We start from the raw sequence: 19562 nt of genomic DNA, 5'->3' as shown, positions 1-19562 counted from the left end.
TTGTGTCTTATGTGGTTGTTTTCCTCGGTCTGTTGATATTTTTGTGTCTCTATGTGGTTGTTTTTTGTCTCTTTGTGTTAAATCTTTCCCCCTTTTTGTAGTTATTTAGCAACTTTTGTAGTCATTTTGTGTTTTCTTGTGGTCTATTTCTTGTATATGCACGTCTCTTTGTGTGACATTTTGTAGTTGAAAGCAAGGGGGCTCTCTAAACTTGTAGTAGGCTTGTTAAGGAAACCATTCTCGCTTAGCATAACGAAACAGCTTCATGTGATAAAGCACATTAAGTAAACTTTTTAAAGGAGTTTATTCTTATATGTATCTATATACATTAACATTTACAATGCACTATATGCAAGAGGTACAATCCGAAAAACACTATAGGTATGGCACATAAGAAACAGGTAGAAAAGCTCAACAGTGCTTTAGAAATAATGCGGTTTAACGGGTGAAAGATCACATGTGGTACAGATGCATTCTGAAGGGAGCAGCACAATGCCTTTAGGTAGGTTATTTAAAAAAGTTTAAACAGCAGTGAAACTCTGCAGACATTATGGGCTCAGATGACTCTTAACACTGGCAGATTCTAGCTAGTATAACAGTGACTTTTTATTTTTCCTCTGGTTGTTTTCTTTAAGTAAGTGTGATTTTATCCAGCAGTGTATACATATCCATATATATATATATACAGCATGAAAAACGCATTAATAAAAAATGGCACAACAGCATATTCTTATGTTACTTGTCTGTAAAGTATATAAGAGTAGATAAAAAGCTAATGTTATCAAGGTCTCTTGCGAAGACATGACAGTAGTACAGTACTTTGATAATATAAAGAACAAAGAGTACAATTCAATTTCAGGCACATTCATCATCAATTGCAAAGTGCACTGCATTCAACTGGAGGAAATCAATCGGCACTTTAAAACTTATATGTTCAAATACAAAGAGTCTTTCAGATCTTTAGAAATACTGCTGAGTGGATGTCATGCTGAGGGCCATTCAGTAGCTTTGTAGATTCAATATAATAGTTACACTGTGTAAAACTCCACAAGAATAGAAATAATGTACACACACTGGGGTGATGACCTGAAATCATCATGGAACAGCATTTTTTCTACACAAACAAATCCTATAATTCACTCCAATATCTGCAAGTGTATATTTCACAATATATATTCAGAATACCAAATATCTTTCTAAAACAGTGAACAATATTTTCCCTTTTTTCTAGCTGCAAATACTTACTATGGAGCAGGGAGTGTTTGTTTTGTTACAACCATCACAGAACACAAGCAGGAACTGAGTGAGAAAATGAAGGATGTGACGTTCCTCTGCAGAGCAAAAGAGGAGTTTAATAATCCAGTGGGACCTTTGGTGAAAAAGGCCTTGAAAAAAGGAGATCGATTATTTTGGATGAAGCATTTGATGTATCCAAGCTGCTCCTGTATAAAGTGTTTATGTGAACTAAGATGGATCAGTCTTCATATGTCAGAGCCGTTTCCATGAGGTGTCATCCCCCACTTCCTACCATTGGGTGGCAGCCGTGTCTAAAATCCCCTCCTGGTGATCAAATAATAATATTCCACAGCAGGTCTGAGTTCAGAAGCAGCAGGTAGCCATGTTGTGCTCCACAGAGGAGTCCTAGCAGTCACACAGCAGGGCTTGTTCATTTCCCTGAGCGGATGCTATAAAACAGTAGCTTCCTCCATGGCATTGACCCACCTAAAACACAAGAAAAATATCTATTAACACCATCGCTCACGGGGGGACTCCATCCGGTTTACATGACCAGAGCCACTTTCCTTTAGTCTCAGTGTGTAAAGATGGCTGCCGTGTCTCTAGCTCCTCTCCAACACGGCATTTTTTTTGGTGTTATTTCTTATTTTGTTGTCCTATATGTGCTATTTATAATATGTTGCATTGTTGGAGAAGTTCATTGCCATAACTACACTGTAGCTGTAGCTTGACTGCTGCTTTAAATGAAGGGAGGGGCGCATTATGGGAAATGAAGGATCCAGTGTTTGTGAAGAAGAAGCCATGCCAAGGTTTAGGGGTCCGGGTATTGCAAAAGAATTCATGTCATTTTGTTATGATCAGTTCTTTTATTTTTTTATTGTCAGGATACTGACTGACAGAGATATCTCTAAAGATGAACTTTGCCCTCTGGAGGACAAACCATGTAATGGAGTGACTGTTTCTACATTGCATTGACCTTAGTTTGGAGTTTCTGTCGATGTAGTTTGTTGTTTCATGACCGACAAAACAAAAAAGAGACACCACCTTGGACTTTGATAAACTAGGGAAGACAATCCTGCTATTTTCTTTCATGATATAAAAAAATATATTAATCTGTAAAAATAATCTGCAGTGTTGATCTGATCCATTCCATCGATATTGACAACATATGCATGTGTGATTAAACATTTGCAATCGTCACTCTTTCAAACTGTTTTTCAAGAGATAAGGAAGCCCGCAGTGTGTAAAGCGCTGATGAAAATAAGATGGAACACATTTAATTGATTCACCTTGTGTCTCTGTATGCACCACTTACACCAAAGCAAATTTCTCGTATGTGTAATCCTTCTTCGTAAATAAAACCGATTCTGATTTTGCACAGGTCAGTTTAACATGTAGAGGACAATGGAAACTAGGGCCTTTGCATCTCTTACAGGTACGAAAGATACTGCTAAAAAGTACAACCAAATAAAATAAAGGTATAATTACCAACCTCTCACTATCACTTAAGACAGCTATCTTCCATAAGGTTAAAAAGGAGTTTGAAGAAACTACACTATAGAGGCAAATAACTTCGTACATACAAGAGTATTTCCTCACGATCCCCTCACTACACATACAAAATGGACATGGACATTAGAAAGCATTTCCAATTTCAACCTAACAAGGAAACTTATATAACTGATTGGTGCATGTCCAACGTTCCAAAAAAAAAATCATAACAAGAGTCAATGCTGACCTGCGTGCGGTGTTAGGATCATCCGCCCTGAAGGTGTAGTACAGGGTTTTCTTGTGATACAGATGGAAGACGTTGCTGCTCGCTTCTCCCTCTGGCCTCTCGGTCAGCTTGACAGTGAAAGCCTGCAGTGGTAGACTCTCTGAAGCCACTTTATCCTGGCGGAACCGGACGTAAAGACATTAAACTCACGGATACAACAAATGAATGAGATGACAGAAATATGCAAATAACAGGAATGTCTTAAGAAGAACAAAGCAGTGCACATATGTCAAAGAAAGAGCACAGAGAATCCCTTGATAGGTCATGTGGAGGAGGTTTGAACAGTGGAAATGTGAGTGTTAATTACTGCGTTGGCCAGCTGAGAATAAGAAAAAGGATAGAAAAAGTTTGCGAGTGACAATTGAGTGTTTTGGGGCTGGTGTGGGAGACTCTGTGCCCCCTCACCTCCGGGGCTGTGAAGGTGTAGAGCACCTTGTCTTTGAGGAGGAACCAGAGTCGCTTCCACTTCCTCTTGCTCTTTTTCCGGCGCTGCAGGCTGCCGCTCATGGTGGAGCCCTCCACGGTAAGCGACACCTGATGAAATAAATGACAAAATTAGATTTAGAAGGATTGCATTACATTTTGACAAGCCTCTGAAGATAAGCATAAAGGGAGCAGAGTTATATAGTGAACCCCACTGGCAGCTGTTTGACACTGCTCTTTAGCTGTCAGCTGTCGAACATCCCACACATTCCAGGTCTAAGATATGCACAGGTCCCTGGTGGTCTAGTGGTTAGGATTCGGCGCTCTCACCGCCGCGGCCCGGGTTCGATTCCCGGTCAGGGAACACACTTTATTCTAATCCCTTATCTCACTTTATTTACTGGATACCACAGGTTTCATTAAATGATACGTAGAACTATACAGAAATGTGTGTTGATTTCATCCCATCAAGTACTCCGTCTATAGCCTCACATCTATCTTGAGCATAAGTACAATGAGAAGTGGTATTAAAACAGACATTGTGTGGACCATCAAATGCCCTACTTTGACCTTGACAAATGTAGGTTTGATATGAAAAAATAGGTATTTAAGGAAGGTGTGGTTCACCTGGTTGAGAGGGGAGGTGCTCTTCCTGCTCTTCCACAGGCTCGGGGGCTGCAGGCTCTGGAAGACAGCAGAGAGCGGACGGCTGGCCCGGTGAGTCCTAGGGCTGGAGTTACCGCACGCCCCAGACACGCTGCCACCTGCAGATTAATATGTGCACAGTTAATGCCATATCAAGGACGAACAAGTACACAAGCTAGTGACACTACATGCAGAAAAGCTGACAGGTACCTCTTTTCCTGAGCTCAGTATAACAGTGATCACAGACTTTAGCCACCCTGTCTTTGAGGTACTTCAGAGGGTATCTGTTCCTGGAACAAGCTCGGCACACCACCTGCTCAGAGAGACACAATACACACAATTAGATATCACAATATACAAAGATTACACCAAAGAAAGGGCTATATTTGACCTTGTGATACTTGGAACCAAATGATACAATGACAACTGGTTTAATTGGAAACATAGCAATGTATTCTATTCTTATTAATATACCTAGTCCAGTTCAGAAACAGTACAAACAAAATGAAATAACTGAAGAACAAGTCACAGTAGTTTTTACAGTTGTGTGTATCTGACCTTGCCACAGGCATTGCAGTGGTGGCGTCTCAGTGTGAGGCTGAAGTCAGAGTTGCAGTTCATGCACATCATCACATGAGAAACAGGCACCAGCACAGGAGCAGCTTCTCCCAGCGCCATCCACAGCTTCTCACGGGCCTGTTGGGAGGCAAGGAGACCAGGTTTAGCTATATAAATATCATCAGCAATGAAATATGGATTCAAGCAGATTATTTTGTTGGATAAAACATGGAGTCAATTAAAATATATATATATTTTAAATCTATCGAAGCAAATGTTACTGCATGTGAAACACACCTTATTATTGCAGATTTTTAAACATTTAATTATTGCATTTTATTTTATAAACCTACCCAGAACAAAAACAGCCTCCCTTTACTTTCTTACCTCACTGCAGGGTCCACCAAACGTACAGAGCCCTGCAGCGTGGTCGGCTATAGCTCGACTCAGAGTGTGGAACCAGTCCTCACGCTCTCCCACTGAACTGAAGAGACAGAAAAACAAAAACCATCATACCCCATCCATCCACCATCACAGAAAAGTATTTTGAAACCATTTCAAAAACATTGATTTTAAGGTTTAGTCAGATGCTCACCTGGCTGACAGCGTTATGGTGATGTCTGACACCTCGATCTTCAGACAGTTCAGCACGTTGTCGAGGAGGGGTTTGCTCACCTGTGTGTGTGTGAGGGGCAAACGCACGTCACAGTTAAACCACACATATATATAAAGTTGGAGATTAACTGAGACAGTCATGGGAGAGATCTACCTTCATCCCGGACAAAGACAGCGTGTTCTTAAGCCTGTATTTCCCATCCTGCTGCGGATAGGTGTACAGCATTATATCGTTCATCTGATATAAAAATAAAGAAAGAGGAACAAGAACGTCAAATATGTTAGGGGACTCTTATTTGATTATAAGAATAAGATAGCAGGTAAATGACAATGTAACACCTTATTGTTAATTACAACGATGTGTTAAATTCCCATCTATTCAAGGATGCAAAACCCCATATTGCCACAAGGTGGGGGTGTTACCCTGAGAATAACCTTCCAGTTGCAGCATCTCTATTTATTCTTTCTTTCATGAAAGCAAGTTTCTGTGCTTTACTACTTGGATCATGTTTCCTTTCACAGCGTTCACACATGTCGGTGCACAACATTCCCATGTATGCAGAACAAAAAAAAAATGAGGCATTAAAAGTGTTTATTTGCTTGTCAGACCAAAAGTATTGTGATCTCCTGAACACACTGAGAAGTCCATTGTGTTACGAAAGGCATTTCATTCCTTCCCAGACAAAAGGGATGACATCATGGGTCACACCTAACGTGTGCTCTAAACATCCGCTGGGGCCTTAAAGGCAGCATCCAGGAATTCTCCACCCTGCTCCGGGCTCCAGGCCTCCCCTCCCAGCCTTCCCAGGCTACACTGAGAACCAGGACTGGGTGGAACCGGCCAACTTCACCACAACAACAACAATACACAAACAGTCGCAGCAGTAACGGGTTCACTTGACTTGACTGGCTGGAGACAAAACACAGCGTGATAGCCAAGCCCGAGCCCTGCCTGCGACCTCTGGGCTGCAGCCACCGCAGTTCGTCTGCTCCACCCTGCGCCGCTCATTTACTCGAGGATTCCTTCCACAGAAACCAGCCAAGTGCCAAGTTACAGAATACACAAACGACTTTCCTAGATGAGACACAACATGTACCCACTTGACCTGTTGGCACTTTTAACAGTTCTTTCAACAGAACTCACTAAACCTTCATTTAATTCCCCTTGGAGGTACGATTAGGCCCAAGACTGACCTGTGCCTTTATGATCCCGCTTATTTTCAAAGCTCGCCCCACTGCTGGAGTTTTTGAGCCTTAACTTGAACACAATAACTTAATTTACACTGCTAAAAAAGCTTACGTCTTTAATGCAGATACAGACAGTAGTGACACACATCTGACACAGTCTTCCACATGGAATATAAACCCTGCATTTATTATAGTAAATCCACAGCAAATCATCTCTTTACACCAGCCTGGTCAGTCCCTCCCAACAACAACAGAACAACTCAAAAATAATATAAAAAACACAATATTCTTTCTTATCTCCTCTTATTGTCTTTCACCTTTGTTTTACTTCCTGTCTTTGTCTTCTTATTTTTTCCATTATGTGTAAGTACTACTGTTTGTTGTAAATACATTTTGTTTTGAGAATTATTTTGGTATCCATTGTGATAAAAATAATAATACAAATACATATTTTAAAAAAAACCTACTTCTCCTTGTATGCATTAAAATGTTTGATAAACAAAAGTGTGATTTAAATAATAAATAATAAAAATTGGGGAAATTGGCTCAAACTCAACCCCATTCCAGCCCTAGGGAATTAGAGAATTTACAGCACAATAACAGCCTTAACCCGGAGGGTCAAGTAAGGCCCAAACGGGTGAGGGCAGAGAATCAAAGCTCTAACTCGACTTCTTCTTTCATTTAAAGTCTCTTCCCTCTGGCAGCTTTCTCCATCTCCATCCTCTTTCTAATCCCTTATCTCACTCATTCAACCCCCTGTCTCTCTTCTTTTAGCCCGGGCTTGTGACATGGCCGCAGCTTCCCTCCATCTCTGAGGTGAGTGATGGCTTTCATCTTCACTGTTGTTCGGATTCTCTTTCCTTAAAAGCCCATAAATAACACCTGACCCACTGAAGCCGTCAAGTTCAAGAGATGGAATGGCTATATAACTCTTAATAGCCTACAAGCTTCAACCACCGGCCCTTTTCAGTCAACAGGAATCCTGTTTAGGACTGGGAGAATAAGGGCAAACTGAAGATAAAAATAAAAGACACATAAATCCATTTCTTCACGTTGAATTGAATTTGGATCAACAAGGACCAGCCAAAAGTCCAAAATGCTGCTCCTGCGGATATGTAGCTCAAGCATAATTCATAACATGAGACAGCACTGATTGCACATGGAACAATAGAGTATGCTTCTCTGTATCACGTTATGTGTTTGTGTAGCACCACCACCCCCTCCTCCGCCAACGCCCCCTCCCCGCATTCTACAGGGTGTCTGGCCTTCACTTTGCTGTCAGTCCCCTCCCAATACACAGGAAGCCAGCATCCAGTGACCCACACCAAACATCCTGTAAGGAAGTGAGGCCCTGGAAAACAAGTCCTGAGAGGAGAGGGGAGGAGTGGAGCGAAGAGGGAGGCCCTTTCTGGATGGGTGTGGTGCCAAGTGGAGGTCTTACAGCCTTGGCCTCGTGCCCTCCCTCCCAACCTCACCTACCTCACAAATCGACCTCCACCCAACATTCCACCATATTTTCGCAGACTACGCTAGCTATGTTTCAAAGTGTGCATCTAAATATTGTTCAAACCCATAAAGGTACCAAAAAAGTCAGTCTTAATTTGGTTAAATTGGTATAAAATGATTGAAGTTTGATTAGTCATTTTAAATATCACATATCATAATTAGAGAGTTTGAACAAGTCAAAACAAAATATACTTTCATACGGTGCGGAAGGATTTAAACAATCTACAGGAAATAGTTTGACATTTTGGGTAACGTGCTTATTTGCGTTATTAGAGAAGAACATTGATATAACCCACATAGTCCAACACAGAATATAAACAGCCTGTCTCTTCCCAAAGTAAAAGATACACCTACCAACACCTCATCCAAGCTAACTAATTAACACGTTTTATCTTGTTAAATTTATCTGTCTTACACCCAGCAAGGAACCTTCTGGTAGACCACAAATTGAACACTTAAAACAAGGTGTTAATTAGTCAACACTAGAGGCAGATTTATAAACTTTAGAATGAGCCAGGCTAGCTGTTTTCTTTGTGCTAAACTAAGCTAATTGACTGCTGTTTAACAGATTGTGGGAGTGGTATAGACATTCTCATACAACTCATGGCAGGTGAGCTAATATGCACATTTCACAAAAAGGGAAAACGTATGTCTAAGGCCTACATGACAGATATTGCGGTCTTGAGATGTGTCTTAAAGAGTGATATGGAATATTACCAGAAACAGGTGTCGAGGCTGCCTGCTTTTCCTCGAGACCTTCATCAGAGTGCCCTCTTTGACAAACATCTGAAGAAGAAACAACAGACACAAGAAATACATTTCAAGCTTTCAAATTGCTGCTCACGTCAACTTTGTTTTTACACCCTGTCAAATCCTTCAAATGTTGTTCTTCAGATGTCACAACAGAATAATGTGTCGCTGTGTTTTGACAGGGAGACAGTGGCCACTTGATGCTCACCCTTCCGGGCTTCAGGAGGTCCCTCTTGCCCTTCACGCTGTACTCGATGTGGACCAGACGCAGCAAGTTCTCCTGAGGGAGCAAAGAGATAGGGAGAGATTATCCAGTGATGGACGGAAGAGGAGACAAAGAATGAAACTGTCCCTGTTTGTTCGTGAATGAAAGGGAGGGAGGCGGAAAGGGATGTGATACTGAAAACTGAATAGAAGGGTGGAAAGAGATAAAGGGAGCCTCTGTTTCCACTATCTGTCATTCTGTGCATGTGCACAGAAGAGGAAATAAAAGCAAGTGTGATAAACAGGGGAGGCAAGCCAAAGGGAGGCACAAGGGATCTTGACAGTGAGGGGCGAGAGCGTTTGTAAATTATCTCCATGTTTGAGGGGGAGAACAAGCCATGTCCAACCTTACACAGCTCCTTTTGTAATGATACACCTGGGACTTTATGATGACATCATCTTTCCTCGCTGCTTGCGTTATTCAACAAGCTACAGAGGTCAGTCTCCCAAAAGAGGGATAGACCTCTCCTTCACTGTTTCGTGTCATTTAGAAGAAGGATTCAAAGGAAAACCTCAGCTGTGTAACTTCTTTACGCTCCAGCTCCATCTTTGAATTGCTTTTTCATTGCCAAGCGGAATATAATGATGTGTCTCAATAACAGCACGCTGAGCTGGGAATATATCAAACTCAACAGGAGCATAACAGTGTAAATGTTATAAGCACACATGGTCTTTCTAGAGTAAACTCACCCCCTGTTTCAGATTGTCATTGGCCTGGTCTGCCACCTCCGACACGATCACCAAGGCAGCTGCAACACAAACAGAGAAGAAGAGAGAGATTTATGCGCAACCCAATTCAATAAAGACACACTCAGTGACTGTGAGTCGACAAATAGGGCCTGATGTATGTTTAGCAGCTGCAGCCTGTAGCCTATGCATGCGTTTCAGTATGTCCTTTACTGGTAATAAAACATGACTTTAATGGTGTTCAGGTTTACCTTGCGTGTCCTCGTATTCTTTAGAATCAGGAGAGAGATTGTTCAGGTAATCTGGAGAAGAAAAAAATATGTCAAGACATGAAAATACCATTCAAAATCAAATGTGACGTAAAGTAAAGTACAGCTTGGCTAGAACTAGGCTAATACCGACAGTGTGAGCTAGTAACCTGTTGTCTCTAGCATAGTACATTTAGAAACAAGAGTACTGTATGTTTTAAAAGAAAAAATAGCACATTCTTCCTATATCTGAAAATATCTTTAATTCGTGAGGAAAATAAAACCCAACTCACTTAAATACAGTCAGCAGTTTGCTACCTGCTATTAGCCTTAGTAGCCTATATTGGCTTAGCACATTAACATTAGCATAGCTAACCGTAGCTAACATTAGCAGTGCTTACCGTAAATAGCTACCTATTTTACACATTTTCTACTGTTACATTCAGTTTTAGTGGCTAATGTTATCCCATAGTTGTTATAAAGGGCTTCAATAGCCTTAGTTAAGGGGAAATTACGCAAGCTTGCTTTCAAATGTACTAATTAGCCTCTCGTATGTGCGTGTTTGTTTGTTACCTGTGAGTAGCATCCGATATTGAAGCACTCTCACTATAACCTGCAGAAGCTGGTGTTTCAGTGGGATTTCAGCTTCTTCTGGGCTTCTTGTCTGCAAAAAAAAGAAAACTAAATATACAGATATCACAACTTTACATGGTTTTAAATTGCTACGTTCACTTATACTCAAAGCTTGTATTTGACACTTTGTAGGATATCCTATATGAAGTTGTTTTTAGTGTACTGATTTGTTTAACTATACCACTGACATCAAACCACTAAAATACATAACACAACACCCACATTTAAGGGAGATAACAGATATAGTTTAGTCGTCAAAAGGCATTCCACCTAGAAAACCCCATCTCTTTGAAGGTAACCTCTATAATGCTGCGATGCTGCGAGTCAAGGTCACTATGATCAAGGGGACATCTGACTGGCTGACCTTGACGCACCTTCTCAGCAAAGAAAACCCCGAACAACTCCCATTCTTCTCCTCACAGTAGTCATTTGCAGGTGAAAGGGGCAGAAATTGGTCCAATCAAAGAGAGCTTTAGAAAATCTATCAGGATCTAATTGTCCCTGACAGGTATTTATGCCCTGAGCGGTAGAAGAGCAATGGGGACAGAGCGTGCACACACACACACACACACACACACACACACACACACACACACACACACACACACACACACACACACACACACACACGCACACACACACACACACACACACACACACACACACACACACACACACACACACACACAAACACAGCATTTTCTAATCCAATGAAGTCCTATCTTTCATTAGAGAGGCATAGATAGCGCCCTTCGGGAAACATCATCTTCATCTTATTTACACTGCACACACACTGCACACAGACAAGGACCCACACAGACACACACTGAACTCGTCGCGGACACATTCACAAACAATATATTATTGATGCGCCCCTCCATACACAAGCAGGGATAAACACACACACAGACCTTGCGCTAGGGATGAGATAACACTGATTTGGCCTGTAAAGGGTAGGGATGGGATGCGAGTTAAACACACCCCGCTTTGTCTTCATTATCCCAATCTGGAGTGCAGGAGTCAAAAGTAAAAGAAAGAGCTGATGCCTCTTTTAATGAGCAGGCCTTTACAAAAACTCAATTTCTCTCTTTGTTCCTATTCTATGTCTCATCCTTCTCTGATAACTTCAGTCCTCAGAAACAACCTCAAATTAAATTTCGGTCCCTTTTCTGCTCTCTGCAGAACGCATCGAATACTATAATAACCAGCTCTCCATTATTAGACCAGCTTGGGTTTCAGAACATCCGCTCTACTCAAGTGTGGCTTGTAAATTGTCATCCAATTGACACTTGTTCAGAGGAAGTGGCTTTCCAGAGATGGTAATTAGCGTGTGGTTTGTTTGGGTGAGCGAGCCAAATGGGGGAGGAGAGAAGAGGGAGCGGGTGATGCCTCAAGCTGGGAGACAAACACATGCACACACACATACACCAACACTTTTCAGACTCTGTCACAGCCAGCTGATTTGCTGAATGCACACACACACACACACACAAAATGTACACACTGATCTAATTGGGGAGTTGTAAAGGAGACCGCTTCTCTAATTAGCTTCTGTCTGCCTCATTGCCCAGCTGCCTTTACAAGGAATTCACTCCATCGCTCTCTCCCCCTATCGCTCTATGTCCACCTGCTGCACAGCCTCCTCTTCTCCTCTGGGCTTCTTGCACCAGAGAAAACACACTCAGGCTTCACACAAACACAAGCCAAGGCATGAATATAAATCTAAGTGGATATGCTCTGGAAAGGGATTTCATAAACTAGTTTCACAAGATCCACACAATTTGTGTATGGACATGTCCCTGCAAAACAATCAGACACCATTCCAACGAGGAGCACACACTTTCGAACAAAGGGTACACACATACACATATGTACACACACCGCACTGTGTTACCCAATGTTTATAGATGGTGTGGTAAACAAGGAACTGGCTGTGGAGAGGAGGCTTTAATCGTGTAAAGGTCTAGCTCTGATCTGATCAGAGTCTGTGGCTACTTCATCACTGTCATCACCACATCTACAATGAAATTACTACCACTTAGACTGCTGGATTTGGCTTGGAGCAAAATAAAGTGGGAAGGTAGAGCAGAAGAAGACGTGTTGAGGGAGGTAATGGGTTCAGTCATGAAACAAAGAAAGCGATGAATTGATGAAAAAGGTCAGGCAGTAGAATACATATCTCTACCAGAGTGTCTCCCGCTCCCACACCATTACAATTAAGATAGTGGCAACAGAAATGGTCTCTCATATCTAACTTTAGTGTATCATCACATATTGGGTTCGGATTTAATCTACAGATGCTACGGTTCTAAATAAGACCAAACTTTTCTAATGAAGTCAGTTTTTGAGTGATGGTAAAGGCCAAAATGTGTCCTGCCTAAGAGAAGCTACTGCAGCCTTTTGTAACAGAAGCATTTATCGGCCGGTTAAGAAGAATAAGAAGGCTTTCACCTAGGGTATAAAATAGTTAAAATCGTGTGTATCATCGCAAACATGCGAGGTCATTGAGCGTACCTTCATGAAAATGGACAAACTAAGAAACACTCCACTGAATCCATGACCGCCCTATAACACTTTTAAATTCTGAAAAACATCTGTAAGCAATTAATACAATTTGTTTTAAAAATCTGTGTTTCCACTACAGCCAACAGATAAATGATCATTGGTCCCTCTCAGTAGTACACACAGTAGAGAGTCCCATGACCCCTTATGATCCTCCTTGCTCTCCCTCAGCCTTCCTTCTCCCTCATTACAGTGGGGTCATACACACCTTGCAAATCCCAAGGAAGTGCTTTGATTCAACACAGCATCCATCACACACAAAAACAATGCCCTGGTGTGGGGTGGTTGGGGAGGACAGACCTCAGATTATTGCCTTATATTCAGTATGGGACAATGTTCTATGTGTATATGCAGAGGCAGGTGTGGTGAATCTGCCGGTGGACTGAGAATAGGTTATTGAATATGCCTCAAGGTGTTAATTTAGAGGTGCAAGATGAGATGAGACAAACCTTTCTGCAGAAAATACAATCTAAGTGTGTCCTTAGATATGATGATGTCCTTTAATACGTTTATCCTTCTTTGCAAATCCATCCATTTATGGCTACTCGAGGTGGCAATTAGTGGTTTATGATGTGAGAAAAGGGACTATTAACAACTTCATGAGGCTAGATCTAAACTGGCACGACTTCGATCAAGGTTATCGAAGACACTTTGTAAGATACTAAAGATAATTGTGATGTTTGAGGGTCTTCATCTCTCACCTCCACTCTCTTCTATTTACACAAGCTTCGCTGAATCCTGGCATAGCCAACATTTAGCTTGGAAGGGGCAGCTGCTTCTGAATATTCATGAGCAGAGACAGTTGGTGGCTTGTCCGTTTCTTTCTTATCAACCTCGATGCGCCTGGAAGCATTGTCAGCCACTCATAGTGAATCCGAATACAGCATGGGACTGGTAATGCATACAATTTGGGCAGAAAGGTGCTGAGTTGAGTGGGAAGCTTTGTGAAATGCAATGTTTAACATAAACAGAAAACCAGGATAGGCTTGCATTTGGTCTATTTTACTATTCAGGGTGACCTGTGTGCTGGTACATAGCGGTAAATTGTGAATCAATTCTATGGACCAGGACACAGCTGCATGAAAATGAGAAATCTATCTCTTCGGTCTTATCTTCAGGCTCTCTTAATATCCTGCCTTTAGTTAAAAATAGTCAATTACATTGAACCAGTTTGAACTATACCCATTCCTATCCAATATATCAAAAATAGTTGCTTAAAGTGGACCAGGCACACAATCTGTGGATGATTGCGATGGGTTTAGAATGAGCTTTGCTATGAATTTTGATCTTGTCACCAAAATCCCACTTCCCTGCTCTCCAGGGAGCAAAAAGGATGAAGAGATCCATGCTGGACAAAGAATGAGTATTTGGTGTTGAGTGGGTATAAAATATGCGTGCATGACATCGGAAAGGTCAGCCCCATGGAGAGGAGAGGGATAGATGGGGTTTAGAAAAGGCCATTATCTCCATGTGGAGGCTGGGTGACAAAATCTAAGTTGAGAGCCGCTAAAGGCGCTGGGGAAATGCCAGGCACCATATTTGCTCCATGGAAACACATATAAGGCTTAACTTTCCCTGCCTAAACTGAGAAACTGAACCCGAGGTTTGAATATGTGACAGTCAAAATACTTCTTACAGTCCCCCTTTGAAGAGGGGATCTATTGCAGTACGCTCAGTAAAATAATAAACACAAAGGAAAAAATGGGAATAGACACAAAGACTAACGGTTGACAGGAGACCCAATTAAAAGCTCCCTTTGTCTGCTCAGGATCTTGTTTCACTGCTCAGTGTTTTACCTCAAATTTCCTGACGATGTTGGCGAAGGCCTGGTTGTCCTTGCAGCTCTCCTCCAGTAAGAACATGCTGCGGTCATACTCTGAGATAAAAGTGTCAAACACCCCAAAGTCCTCGCGACGTGACAGGATCACATCCACCACCCTTTGGCTTTCCTCCCTACACAGAAAGAAAAATTCAAGATGAAGTATATTTTCTTAAGTAATTTCATGCACAGGGAATGTTTGTTATTTATATCATTGCAAAACAAAGTCCATGATGTGCAGCACATTTAAAGAATCCATAACTTGTTTTGTTGAAACCAATTTCCCTCAACCAGCCTCCATCTTCCCTAGTTTTCATACATTTCCCAGAATGATTTTGACGACCTTTAACAAACAGAATAAACATTTTGCTTTCAGTTGTAAGTTGTGCGAGTAGATAGAAATAGAAAGTATTTTTCTTTTGAAGTATGCAACATTAATTGTGACTGCACTATCTTTTAAAAAAAATCTTTGGCCAAAGCCAGGCTAGGTGTTTCTCCCTGCTTTAACTCTTTATGCTAAGCCAGATGGATGCCTTATAGTAATGTGCCCAAACAGTAGAGAAGTGAAGAAGATTTGTAACTCGCTGCCAGAAAAGTACAAGTACTTTTTTAAAGGACAGACAGTCATACCTACTAAATTCTATGTGTTTCCAGTGAGTTCATCTAAATCACCTTTGAATCTGCTGCTTTACACGTCTTCCTGGTTGAAGAATGACCTGACAAAGTATTATTTGATCCTGCTATGCATTATAAAGCAGGGTTATAGTTATTATTGTGACCTCAGTGTTAAATGGAGGATGGCGAACGTTTCTGTACTACAAACTAAGTATACCACGATGAGAAACTAAGCTTCATCTGCAGCACACAACACAGGCCACAGGACAGCCAACAGTAATGTCCATGGTGTTTCTTACCACTGACTAATGCGTTCCTCGAGCTCAGTAAGGATGCTGCTGTGAATGGTGTAGACCTGGGGGAGTACGCCCAATATCTCTTCTAACCTCTGCTCCTCCAGCACAGGCTCCTCTTCCTCCCCCACCGCCTCCATCACTGCAGACCTAAAGTCCTGCACCAAAGAGCGAAAAAGGATTTGTTAGAAAGAGATATTTCTAATTAAAAAGACATGTGAGGTAGAAAGAGAGTGGAATGGAGGAAATGATAAGGTAAAAGGAGGAAGTGAGCAGGAGAAATTAAAGGCAATGAGGAATGAAAAGGGGGAGAAACCTGGAAGGAAGGTCAGATACTCATAAACATCCTTCCTGCCACCCTCCCTTCAAATCACCTCAGCGCCTCCCCACCACTTTGGGCTCTGTCCAGGCATTCAGGAAAGGCGGCACTGCTAGTACAAGAGTAACACACCAGGTGTTGTTACATAAAGACCTTGGTGCTCAATGACACAATGCTTTTTTGTACAAAATCCCCATATTTCATGTCTCCTTAGACTGGAGACGAAAATTCACTGATGTACAAGGAATTCAGGTTCACGGAAGTCTATTCAGCGCACATAAAACAAAAGCAACAGGCATTAATAGCTGCAGTGTCAGACACTAAGAGGGCCAATATGAAGAATTATGGCACACGGGAGTAAAAACCCAGAAGAGATGTTTTTCATCTACTCAAATTAAGACAAAATATAGATGAAAGTACAAAAAGATCTCTGTGTTTTTGTCTCTGTGGGCCAAGCTGTCTGGCAAACAGACGTCACATATATATAAAGCCTGTGTGTGTGTGTGTGTGTGTGTGTGTGTGTGTGTGTGTGTGTGTGTGTGTGTGTGTGTGTGTGTGTGTGTGTGTGTGTGTGTGTGTGTGTGGGATAAATGTCTGGAGTCCATCTATTTCAGTTCTGAGTAAAGCACAGACATAAACCAAATAAAGTTGTCCCGGTCGGCCGCTGGGTAATGCGGTGATACCGGGTGCTTCAGAACACGCCGTTCATCATGCACAATCGATCGCATATGAGTTAACATTCATCACATCTGCCGGGGAGAAGAACAGCTCTGGTTGTCTCCCGGGTTACACACACACACACACACACACACACACACACACACACACACACATACACACACACACACACACACACACACACACACACACACACACACACACACACACACACACACACACACTCAGATCCATGAATGAGAGGAGCTTTACTCTCCATGTTTCCCCGGTCCGCTCTCAACCTCATTCCCTCACATCAGGCAGGTCAAAAGCAACGTTAAGCAGTTGGTTGAGCGGGTAGTCATGCTCGCTCGTAGCTGAGCAAAGAGAATCTGTTCAAGGTCACAGGCTACAAACAAGAACAAAATAATAAGCCCTATGTGTTGAAGCTGTTGCAGGGAAAGGGCTTTAGAAGAGGAGCACGGCCTCCCTTCCTATGTGCAGACAGGCTGTGGAAATTCTTTGTATTCTTGTTATTTCTTATCAAACAATAGAACAATAGCTCATGTGTGCCTCTCACTTAACGCCCCCCCCCCCCACCCCCCCTCACACCCCAAACTGTGTGTTCCGTACCGCTGGAGTGTTTCCCAGCTGGATTGCTCAGTTTCATGCTAATTATGACATGAGTCTGCAACAAACAGTCACTTGTATCTCAACACATCACTGTTTGAAGTTTGAGGAATAATAACACCCTAACACAGCAGCTATGCATTATGCAGCAGCATGATCAAAATAGCTCTCAATGTCACCTTAGAAAGGTGGTAAGAAGATTCAATAGGTCAGATGGTAAGAGGTGTGCAAACCAAGGTAAGTATAATAAAATGAGGATTTTCACTGAAAATTATAATTGAACAATTCAAGATACACTGTCAAATTGTCACATTGATGTGCTGATATCCACATTGACTTGCAGCATATGTTTCTGTCAGTGCTTTGGCATGCAGCAGCTAATTAGTATAATTGAGCGTAATGATGAGATTGCAGATTTATGAATATTAGAGGCGTCCGTTGTATAATATTTGCATTACTTGCCGTTTTAATGGCGTCAAATTGCACATTACACAAAGCAGCTGCTTGTGTGCCTACAGCAGTCTTTCATAAATCATGGTGAGTGGGCACATGTAAGAAATTCAGGTTATGACCTCATTCAAGGTTATAAGGTACAGGCTGACTGATGGGCTTCTCCTGGTTCAATGACTCTACCTGTCAGATTTGTACTGGCAACCATCACCTTAATGGCAACTCTTCCTCACCATTCTTCCAAAGGTGTTGCCTATCTGACCTTTCCAGCGGGACTTTCCCTTTTCTTTAAAATTAAATAATGGTTACTTCTGCCAAGGAGGTTATGTTTGTTTGTCAGCCAAATTATGGTAGGAAAACTGTTCAGATTTTCATGAAACTTGGTGAATGGGTGTAGCATGAGCCAAGGAATAACCAATTCAATTTTGGAGTGGATTGGATGTGGAGGGGCGTTCAAGGATTATCTTTCACTCTCATTAACACTGCAGGGAAGAGCATTTATGCTGCATTCATGTGGTGTCAAAATAATCTGAAAAATAAATTTCCAACAGCGAAAATGTACGTAAACGTCAGAACAGAACGGCAACTCGGTAACAGATATCGACATGTAGTTTAAATGCTTTGGAGCTATAAAATACAACAGTGAACTAAAGCTCATGAACACACCGTTCTAGATTTTTTACTGTTTCAGTGTCGTTTATGTGGTGCCTTTGGTAAATCCCTTCCCTCCAGAGATTTTGATCTTGTTTTGACAGGCAGTAAGTGAGAATTGATGGAAGTAGATGAAAACAGTTGGTGATGATGCATGGCCGACCTTATGAAGCTTACCCCAGCTCACCCTTAAATCCTCTATAAACAGAAGTCATTTCACCTCTAAAGGGGATATTCTCCCTTTAAGGCCATATGAAGTTCATATCGTGCAACCACCGCACCAACTAAAGGGCCCAACAGCCCCTTTGTGACCTTTAGGTCCTTTATCATTGTATGAGTTCAGTAAGGATACAGGGACAGCAAAAGTAAAGCGCCCACAGTACACACGCTGCGTCATCTTACAACTGACCATTCCAGAGTGCAACACATCAACTTTGTCAAGACCAGGAAGTAGATCTTGCTGCAACAACATTGATAAACCTGAACAGAGGCTTACGACAGGAGATGCAGACGGAGAATGGGGAGCAGACACACAGGATGTGATGTTATCATTTAGAAAGTTTAAATGGCTTTAAAGAAGGAGACATTAAAAGCCAATGTGACACGCTTATGGAGTGACAGCAAAGCTTTTCTTACCTCTTGAAGGTACTTGAGGGCGCTGACGTGTCTGGAAAACAAGAAGAGAGAAACACAAGATTTAATTAAACTGTGAAAAGGATTTACAACCTTCTACACAACTATGTTAATCTTCTTTACAAGACTCATTAAATTATCTAAATTATGCATGATGGGAAAAGTACATCAGAAGAATGGTTAAGTGTGTAGCAGGGCAAGGGCAAGCCTGGTGTGTTTAATAAGTTACATAAGACACTTGTGTAATTGGCTGTCAGATAGTCCGCATCCAGGATAAATTAGCTCAGGAGCAGGAGATATACAGTTAGAGGAATAGGAGAGTCGATGCTAGGCCTCAAAAACCTCAGATTTGGATGCAGTGTGAATGTGTCTGTGTGCAAATGGGAAATCCAACTCCATACTT

At 41.8% G+C, this 19562-nt stretch overlaps 1 protein-coding gene and 1 non-coding gene across 3 annotated transcripts in view; one reads left to right on the top strand and one right to left on the bottom strand.

The window, feature by feature from the left end:
* Positions 1-285: 285 nt before the first annotated feature.
* Positions 286-19562, bottom strand: part of fgd5a (FYVE, RhoGEF and PH domain containing 5a) — a 32627-nt gene continuing 13350 nt past the window's right edge. Inside the window, exons 5-21 of one of the 2 annotated variants that reach the window (XM_063911802.1) lie at positions 19163-19193; positions 15826-15977; positions 14889-15045; positions 10471-10561; positions 9901-9951; positions 9653-9711; positions 8907-8978; positions 8666-8734; positions 5409-5492; positions 5235-5314; positions 5027-5123; positions 4640-4777; positions 4292-4394; positions 4064-4200; positions 3419-3547; positions 2975-3129; positions 286-1722 (exon numbers count right to left, since the gene is read on the bottom strand). In XM_063911802.1, coding sequence (XP_063767872.1) covers positions 1686-1722; positions 2975-3129; positions 3419-3547; positions 4064-4200; positions 4292-4394; positions 4640-4777; positions 5027-5123; positions 5235-5314; positions 5409-5492; positions 8666-8734; positions 8907-8978; positions 9653-9711; positions 9901-9951; positions 10471-10561; positions 14889-15045; positions 15826-15977; positions 19163-19193 — 1642 coding nt within the window. In that variant the 3' untranslated portion in view covers positions 286-1685. The remainder of the gene's footprint in view (positions 1723-2974; positions 3130-3418; positions 3548-4063; positions 4201-4291; positions 4395-4639; positions 4778-5026; positions 5124-5234; positions 5315-5408; positions 5493-8665; positions 8735-8906; positions 8979-9652; positions 9712-9900; positions 9952-10470; positions 10562-14888; positions 15046-15825; positions 15978-19162; positions 19194-19562) is intronic. The other variant, XM_063911803.1, reaches the window with a different exon arrangement.
* On the top strand, positions 3729-3800 carry trnae-cuc (transfer RNA glutamic acid (anticodon CUC)). The gene has a single exon. It is a non-coding gene; the product is annotated as a tRNA-Glu (tRNA).

The sequence above is a fragment of the Eleginops maclovinus genome, chromosome 20, assembly GCF_036324505.1.
Source record: "Eleginops maclovinus isolate JMC-PN-2008 ecotype Puerto Natales chromosome 20, JC_Emac_rtc_rv5, whole genome shotgun sequence".
In the NCBI taxonomy this organism is placed as follows: domain Eukaryota; kingdom Metazoa; phylum Chordata; class Actinopteri; order Perciformes; family Eleginopidae; genus Eleginops; species Eleginops maclovinus.
Note: the sequence above shows the minus strand (reverse complement) of the source record. Positions and strands in the feature narration are given on the sequence as shown.